At 39.0% G+C, this 9,629-nt stretch overlaps 1 protein-coding gene across 1 annotated transcript in view; it reads right to left on the reverse strand.

Moving 5' to 3' along the window:
• GOLT1A (golgi transport 1A) overlaps nt 1-5,910 on the reverse strand; it is an 11,196-nt gene extending 5,286 nt beyond the window's left edge. Inside the window, exons 1-3 of the mRNA XM_015887554.3 lie at nt 5,758-5,910; nt 3,322-3,413; nt 1,374-1,552 (exon numbers count right to left, since the gene is read on the reverse strand). Of these exons, the coding sequence (XP_015743040.1) occupies nt 1,374-1,552; nt 3,322-3,413; nt 5,758-5,800 (314 nt within the window). The 5' untranslated portion in view covers nt 5,801-5,910. The remainder of the gene's footprint in view (nt 1-1,373; nt 1,553-3,321; nt 3,414-5,757) is intronic.
• Nucleotides 5,911-9,629: the final 3,719 nt, after the last annotated feature.

The following is a 9,629-nucleotide window of genomic DNA, read 5'->3' on the forward strand; positions in this document are numbered from 1 at the left end:
TAGTTTTAATTTGGCCATGGAAAGAAGTCTATGAAGTTACATTTCTGGACCACATTGAGGAATAATTTATTAAAGATACTTTTCATATTCTGCTTGAAATAAAGTGATACATTCAGCTGTGAATCAGCCCAATCATCTAAGAGGCTATGAATGAGAATCTCAAGCAACCAGGGAATGAAGTCCAGCATTGTGAGTTATCTTGGGCAGTCTATGCTCAAACCTTCAATGGACTGCACTGCTGTCTCCCTATAAGGGCCATAAAGACCTGACTATTCTCCCAGGTCCTGGGCTAGGATGTTTTGGGGTGTCTTGGTCTTCTTTCTTATTCTTCTGTTCTAGTTTGGTTTTGTCATTTCTTATTATATTGTTTTTATATTGTCTGGTGTATTGTGAACTGCCCAGAGTCATTTGGAGTAGGGAAGTATCAAATCAAATCAAAACAAACAAATAACTGACCAATCAACAAGCAGAGTGAAGCCTGAGGATTGTCCAGACCTAGATTAATACCAGGAGGAAGATCTTTTACCTTGAAGTAGTGCATTTTGCCTTTGCACATTAAGCTCCTGCCTCAGTCACTAACTTGAGGCACTGGAGAGTTCAAATTTATCTTTGGGGAAAGTTATCTATAACCCCAGCCTTATCTTGACACTTTATTTATTAATTTTGATTTAGATGGCCACCCATCTCACCAATGTGACTCTGGGCAGCTAACAGAAATTAAAATACAATATAAGCATAATGTATGTTAAAAATTAAAAACACCATTCCCAGCTAACAAACACAGAGAAGCTACCAAACACACCATTCACCAATAACATGGGCTTGATTGTGTATACTGTCATGTTAGAACAGTGTTTCCCAACCTTGGCAACTTGAAGATGTGTGGACTTTAACTCCCAGCATTTCCCAGCCAGCATGCTGGCTGGGGAATCCTGGAAGTTGAAGTCCACACATCTTCAAGTTGCTAAGGTTGAGAAACACTGTGTGAGACAACTATCTATCTATCTATCTATCTATCTATCTATCTATCTATCTATCTATCTATCTATCTCCCTCCCTCCCTCCCTCCCTCCCTCCCTCCCTCCCTCCTGGTTGGAATGTTGGGTTGTAGAAGTTCTCTGAGCTTTTGAAGATTTTCCTAATCTTTTGTAGTGTTCCTTTGGGTGAATTGGCTACCCTGCAGGTGGCTGTGTGGGTCCTCAATGCCCACCATTCATGGCTGCAGAACAAAAAGCCTTCCCTGCAATCCCTGTTCCTCTTCCAGCAGCTGCTACTTCCATCAGTTCTTACAAGTTCAGAGAATTCTTACAACCCAACTCTCATGCATACACCATTTCCCACAGAAGATGCGAAGGTTTAGGTGGATTAATCACCTGAAGAGGTTAATGAAACCATAGGTCTCTAGCAGCATGCCCAGTAGAGGCCACCGAAGCAGAACGATGATTATGCCTCCTAGAAAGAAACTAGTTCCCTTAAGCTTCTGCTTTTGGAAAAAGAATCCAAAGGTTCTTCTTAGTCCAATTATAATAGCCAAGCCACACAGGAACAAGATCTAAGGGGGTGAAAAAGAAACTTCAGGTTTTATTAGAATGTAGCCTAAATAACAAACTTCATATAATATAGTGTTTTATGGAGAGAAATAATGGAGGCTGAATCCTATATGTAGTTGGGACCAATTTTATATACCATTTGACTAACTCTTTATCTTATATTGTTGAATAGGAAAGAATATTGGTTCTATTGTTTTCTTTAATTTCATCTTGCTTTGGATAGAAGCACATCTGTTTTACTGGCCATTTGCAAGCTGAATGAGATCAGACTATACAGGAACAAAAGAGTTAGCATCAGAAACAAGATCAAAATGAAATCCAAGGATTAGTATCCAGAATTCAGCATTCAGGGGGATAGATTACAGTATCATCAGCAACCCAATGAATATCTATTGCTTCAGCAGCCATCTTACTGAAAGTGACAATTTGAAAGTTTAACTTTCAGAATCCCACCTGAATCTCAACCATCACAGATTCCCTGCAAACTGTTCTATTAACGAGGAAGGCTATATTCGTGAGGATTTTTGTATTTGGATCTTTATATGCAGAAAGCATGGCAGAATCTTTCTAGAATGGAAACAATTGCTGCTGGAGATGAAGTAAGCCCCCTCCTTATTTGTGGTGGAAGGCCTTTCAGAGTTCTATATTTTAAAAATATTTTTTTCACACGGGGTCTTTCACCATTCCAGAATAAGCTCCAGATCTCTATGTTCTCACTGTGTTCAACACCTGAGTGGATTTATTACTGACTCAGCTATGGTATGCCAAAACTGGGGAAGAAAAGCACAATCTCTTTTTTTTGGCAGTGCTACAGTACATTGTGTGAGATGGTTTTCCACTGATAGGACTTTTTGGCCTTACCTTGATTCCCTACTGCAGGGCTTCTGCTTAAGCAGAATTGCTCATAGATCCTTAAAGAGGAAAGGTGGCATGACGGCTTCACAGGTCCCTTTCATAGCAATTACTCTTTTTAAAAAACAAATAATTCAAATAAACAAGTCCACTATAAATTTATACCTGCTGATGCTACCTTAAAGTGCAATTGGATTGATCTGAGCTGGGAGTATTTCATACCCTTTCAACTATCCTCACTCCAAGTATAGTAGTGAGGAAAAAGGGAGCTGGGATGAAATTGACAAGAGTTTTATCAGTTTTTCCCTTCCCTTAGGTAGGGGATCTGCCAGTGTGCAAAATACTAGTTTGCTTTTATTTTCAATTGATTCATGAATGGATGAATGGGGTAGCATTTCCTGTTCTTTCTCTTTCATGTAGAGTGGATGTGAAAGATTTTTGTTGCACCAGGACTATCTCCTCACCTTCCCCGCCAGTCCGTTTTGCAGGTGATTTTCAGTGTCTTACTTCTGGTGCCTGCCTTTAGGAGCTGTCTTTTCTTCTTCACACCAGCCACCATGGCAAAGAACTTTTTTGAATCATGATTGAAATGGGAAGCTGCATGTATTTTATGTTTTTGAAACACTATCATTCTACAGCCATTCTTACAAAATTATTTGCATATATTATTTAATGGATTAAAATGGCTAGTTCTGATTTTCTGGTTAAAGCTCAAGTGCCTGGTTGATTAAAAGTCCATTTACTTACAAACAAATGTGCTTATTCTTAAAGTATAAAATCATATGAGTGCAAGTTCTTTGTAAAGCAGGCTCAACAGAACTGAAGGTTTTTGGCAATAAATCATTCTAATATTTTATCACATGCAGTGCTTATTATTTGCTTTTGCAGGAAATATTTGATCCTTTAAAAAGATACTTACATTTCCAAAGGCCAGAAGCACTGAATCCATGTACAACAATACACCAAACAGGAGGAAGAATATTCCAAAGCCAACAAGCCCAACACCAATTTCTACAATAGATGAAATTGGTACCATCAGAATCACAGCAATCTTAAGGGATCACCTAACTGAGGAGAGCAAGGATCACTTGGAATGCAGTAGAAAGAAAAGATTTTGGTGCTCAGGGTAACTGAAGGGCTGCTGGCTCATTTCAGGTTAATCCTACTCAACCTTTGAGGCCTGGAGGAAAGAGCTTACCCCAAACTCCATGGCCATCTTAAATACAGTTGATGGCTTGGTGATACCTTGGAACTTCTTCCCTCAGCCTAGCACCATCTTTTTAAATAATTCTACTTCACATCTCAGTGTTAATAATTAATTACAATTTACAATCAGTGTTCTCCCAGGAAGCTTTGCTACTACTACTCCCTGCTGATCAGACTCTTCTAGCCAGGCCCAGCTACCTGGATGTGCTCATAAGGATAAAAAAAATGGCCTGCAAGAAAACTGGCCATACAATTCTGTAATATTAAACTCTTGCTTATTTATTTGCAGATAAAAGAGCTAGCTTTACAAACTGAAAACATAGAATTACAACCCACCCCCAGGAAAAGTGTATTAAAAATACTAATCAAAAGAAACATCACTTACTACAGCCTCCTACAAGTAGCACATTTCTAGCCTTGTAAAAGTGCAGTACTATTATATATCTATGGGTGCAGGGACAGGCTTGAAAACAGCCATCTTTTTTTTTAGGCAGCTGAATAATTTCTAATTGCCAATTTGCAATGGTTAGCTCTAAATATCAGTGACAATGTGCTCTTTCCTCTTTCCCTTCCTGTGGGATTTCCATCTTACAGATGGTTCTTCAAACTGCCCATTATCAGATCATTTTGCTGTAATGGATTATGTCATTTTAATTATTTTATAGCATTTTTTGAAGACATTTGTTGGACAGCAGATTATCTTTTTTGAATAAATCAGCAAACAAGCAAGCTTTAAGCTTAATTTCCAGTACAACAAGACATTTATAAAAATGGTTCTCTTGTTTCAAACTCAGCTGCTGTTGAGTATACGGATACATCCCTTTGGTTTTCTTTGCAAAAATACAGATGTTTTGCCATTGCTTTCTTCTTTGATTTCCTAGTGGCCTCCCTAGTTGATTGATTGTTTATGTGCCATCAAGTTGTTTTCAACTCCTAGTGACCACACAGATAGATTTTCTCCAGGAAGATCTATCCCTAACCTGTTCTTTCATGTCTCCCAACAATGCACTCATTGCCTCTCTAACTGAGTCCATCCACCTTGCTGCTGGTTGTCCTCTTCTTCTCTTTCCTTCTACCTTTCCCAGTATTAGAGCCTTTTCCAGAGAGCTGGGTCTTCGCATAATGTATCTGAAATAGAATAGTGCCCTCCCATAAAATTCAACCCTGTTCGAATTTTTGAGATTGGCCAGATTTAATTCTGTCCCTCTGATGATGCAGATTAGATGCCATTCTTCATCTCCTCATTCTAATTTCTGTGCCTATGATCTTTAGGTACAAGATTTTTTTTCTATTTGCCTAGCCATCATGGGATATGGATCGGTTCCTTTCACATCTTCGCAATACTGTTTCAACCAGAGAATTTGATCATGAGAGAATATCAGTTTGGATAGTTGAAACAAGCCTCTGAGTGCAGATCCAAAATGAACCAACTAAGACTGGAATGATGAACCTCAATGCAAAATATTATACACCTTCATTGTTGCTGGTTTGTTTTTACCCAGAGAAACTCCCTCAAGTGTCCTGAAATATTCCTGGTGTAAGTCAATGTCAGTGCACAGTTTTGCTTCTCACACCCCTCCACACTTACATTAGTTTATATTAGCTTTGCTCAACCTGGTATCCTTTAGCTGTATTGAACCACAACACTCAGAATTCCCAGTTAGTGTACATCTGAAAGACATCAAGTTGGGCACAGCTGATGTACATATTCAGTATTAGCAATCTTGGGAGGATTATTTTTGGTGTCTGTTTAGATCCAGCCCTTGCTACTGCAGCTGTACAGCCTGGAATGTCACTTGGTTATGACCCTACAGCATCTTCTTAGGAATGCATTACTGGTTAGACTGAATCACACTGCTGAGAGGTCACCAGTGCCTGTTAGAGATTCTATGAAGATACTGTCTCTGACTTGTCTCCTGGGACCAGAAGCAAGTAGATTCATTTAGATTGTTCCCCATGACCAAATTTGTAATCTGTAGTAAAATAGGTAAAATGTGTCAGTTGAACAATCAATAGTGACATAATTTAAAAAAGGACTGAGCTTTCAAACAGACACCATGATTAGCTTTGATTACATTTTCAGAGTGAAACCAATGACATATTGCTGAAATACGATCAACAAAGCCCTATTTGCTAAGTTCATACTCACTCTGAAGGTCTGCAATTTCCATCATCTTTGCTGCTGAAGGCATAGAAAAGATCTAGAAATTCATGTATTTATGTGAGTGTCAGGATTTGGAGTGGCTGTCAAGACTTCCATGTATTTCCCACTTGGAACCTTGGAAAGACCTTTAGCCCTTACTGCATCACCCTGCAAATGATTAACCTCTCAGCAATGGAGAGTTCATTGAGCTATCACTATAGATCCTCCAAAGTGAGCAGTGCTGTTACAATCACAAAGCTTGTGTTTCCTGTTCTCCTGGATCTGCATAAAGGAATAGAAAGTGGAACCTAGTAAGTAGGGGGTTAACAAGAAAAAAAAAGGCTCCTTGGACCAAGCCCCAAGGCGTTTCCAAAATAATCCTGCGAAAGGTAACACTACTTGTGCAAGTACTTGCATGGATTATTATTATTATTATTTTTATTTATTTATTTATTTATTTATTTTACAATATTAAGTACTCCTCCCACCATTAGTCCTGGCTTTGTTTTTTGTTTTCCTCTGAGGCTGTTATTGTTATTGCTTTTCCTTTTTGTAGCTGGAGATGATGAAGGATGGCTTGGGACCTACTTTGCAGAAGACTGTTCTCTAACACAGCATTTTTCAACCTTGGCAACTTTAAACTCTGTAGGCTTCAAGTCCCAGAATTCCCCAGCTAGCATGCTGGCTGGGGAATTCTGGGACTTGAAGTCCATACAGCTTAAAGTTGCTAAAGTTGAGAAACACTGCTCTAACAAAATGGCTATCAGAAGACAGTCTCCTCTTTGAAGGTGTTCCTTGTCTGACAGGTTGTCCAGTTTAATGAAAACAGCCTTAAGAAAGGGAAAGCAAAGCTCTTGAATTGATCTGCCAAGAGACATATAGCAACCAATTTGTCCCTGGTGTGGTATGACGTGAAGCATATTTAAGTAGAATCTCAATTTCTAAATGCAATTCTATGCTCATAAATAGTACATGCCATTTTTATTCAAATCTGTGTTCTCTTTTGTCTAACTTTCTGTGAATCATTATTTCTTTTTTTTAGAGTAAAAGGCCAACCTCATGAATGGTAAATTGCTAGATAGCAGTTGCAAATGCATATTTTAGCAAGGGAGCCCTCAGAAGACAGGAAACACCAGAAAAATGTTTTTTTTGACTGGGGGTGGGATGCGGAACTGAGATTCTAATTATCTGATAGGAATTGTTTCATATTAGCACTTTGCAATTTATTTATTTGTCAAATTTATATGGCCACCCATCCCACAAACATGTGACTCTGGACAGCGTACAACAAAGCTAAAAAAAATATTTACAAGATGTTACTAATAACAACTAATGTTATTAGTAACAATTTAAAAATTATGAAATATAAAACTAACAGAAAAAATAAAATATAAATATAAATATTGGGGGAAGAGTAGGTGTTAATAACGTTGGAGTCACCTCAATACTTCACCGGTTCTTTGAGGTCCTCAGGCCTGATGGCACAACCAGGTCTTGAGGAACTTTTGGAAAGTCAGAAAGGACAAAGCCAGCCTTACTTTGGGGATGGGGGAAGAATATTTCATAAAGCGGGCACCACAGCAGAAAAAGGCTCGCTGCCTAGGACCAGCCAAGTGTAGTTCCCTAGTCGACAGGACTGGCAAGCATGATCTCTCTGTTGGGACTGGTGGGGTGGGCAGATGTCACTGGGAGAGGCAGTCCCTCAAGTAACCCAGTCCCATGCCATGTAGGGCTTTAAAGGTCCAAACCAGCACCTTGAATTGGACCCAGAAACAGACTAGCAACCAATGCAGCTTGCAGGGCAGAGGTGTAACATGTGTTCTTCTAGAAACACACATAACTGCCTGTGCTGCTGCATTCTGTACCAGCTGAAGCTTCCAGATACTCTTCAAGGGCAGCCCCATGTACAGCGTGTTACAGTAGTCCAACCAGGAAGTGACTAGGGCATGAGTGACCATGAGTAGAGCCCCTCAATCTAGGAACAGGCGCAACTGGCGCACAATATGAAGTTGAGCAAAACTGACAGGACCCACAGCATGCCCTCTGCTGCATCTGGATCTGCTCTTTGAGCAGGAGTTGTGAGTCTAGGAGGACCCTCAGATTGTGCACGGGGTCTGTCTGGGGCAGTGTAACTGCAATTAGCAATTGCAAATACATATTTTAGTATGGGAGCCCACAGAAGGCAGGAAATAAACACCAGAAAAAGCTTTTTGACTGGGAGTGGGGTAGGGAATTGAGATTCTGATTATCTGATAGGAATTGTTTCATATTAGCACTTCACTTTTTCTCTCTTTCATATAAGTACCATAAAAAAACCCTCTCCTCTGATGTACTTTGGGAGCACTTACTTTTAGTACACAGATATATTGTCAAAAAAGGAGGCTTAGTTCTTTGCCAGTCCATCCGCACAAAGCACCATTATAGAACTAATTAAGTGACCAGGGACATCTACGTTATCTATGTTTGAGTCACAGAAGATATTTCTATAAGGCAGAAGATGTACCATATTAGTATGTACTAAATAGCTAATGCAGGAAAACAAATGACTCATTCAGAACATTATATACATGAAATTTGTCATAATTGTTTCTAAAAATGGTTTCTTATAATCATTTTATATATTGTTACTAGATATATTTGAGTAAAAATTGAACTATAGGATGATGATGGGTTCAACGTCCATATTAATTTAACCTCAGAGCCTCACCTCCTTTGTAACAGGGAAAGTGTGACTTTTCTGTCATCTGGCTATGGTACCCAAGGAGGTTCTCATCCCCGAATACTGATAGGATTTATTGTGAGTGCAACTATATATATATTTACTGGCTTATCAATAAGAGATGCAAACCTCTTCGCACCATATAGGGAAGGGGATGGAATATGTGTTTCAGGTGGTTTTATACTGTATCAAGGTTTGTTTATTTTCAACATCATATAGATTCTATTGGATTAAGGAACGAAATGGCTGTTCATATGGCGGTAGAGACAATATCCATTGCCTGTGTATTATGCTATATGAATGTATATAAAATCATAGAATTTTTCATAGAATAAGGAATATTATGGTCATCTTAGTCCAGCCCCCCCAATCAGTGCAGGTATCCCCTAACCTTGACAATTGGCTATTCAGTTCCCATTTTAAGACCACCTGTTCCAGGCAGGTTCATGGCTTAACAGTTATCACCATCAGGAAATTCTTTCTAATATTCAGCCTTACACTAGCCTTACACCTGTGTTCCAGGACTGCACTAGCTTCCTACAAACTTCCTTGTGCAATTCAAAATGATGTTTTTTTACCTTTAAAGCCCTCATGCTTTGGCACTGAGGTGTCTCCAGACTGTCTCCTCCAGTCAATTTTAGCCTGTCCACTGTGGAACTCCAAAGAGAATCTATTAATACTTCCCTATTTCTGTGAGATTAGGACGATGGAGGCCCACAAATGTTACTTCTCTGGGGCAGCACTAGTGGTACAGAATTCCCTGCTTCCTGCCATCTGATCCATTCCTTCCTCTTTAGACTTCAGGAAATTATTAAAAACAGAAGTGTTTAAGAGGACTTGTGATTTATAGATGTTGCCATCTATTTTTATTCCTACTTGGTTGGTTGTTTTATGACTTTATTGGTGGTTTAATTGTGTGGGGGGGGGCAGCTTATTCTTCATTGTTATGTAATTGTACCATGGACAGTTTATTGTTATGATTGTAACCCCCCAAGAGACCCTCAACTGTAGTGGGTGAAAAATAATACTTCAAATATTCAGGTGAAATATATAGATATATATAGAACGGTACACTCTGAAGGCAACTCTATACATCTCTCTCTTTCTCCTTTTCCTAGGTCTTAAACTTGCATATTAAAAAAAAGAGAAACACACACAG

The sequence above is a fragment of the Python bivittatus genome, unplaced genomic scaffold (assembly GCF_059951505.1).
Source record: "Python bivittatus isolate LINGU-HERP-01145 unplaced genomic scaffold, Pbiv_v1 ctg000700_np1212, whole genome shotgun sequence".
Lineage (NCBI taxonomy): Eukaryota > Metazoa > Chordata > Lepidosauria > Squamata > Pythonidae > Python > Python bivittatus.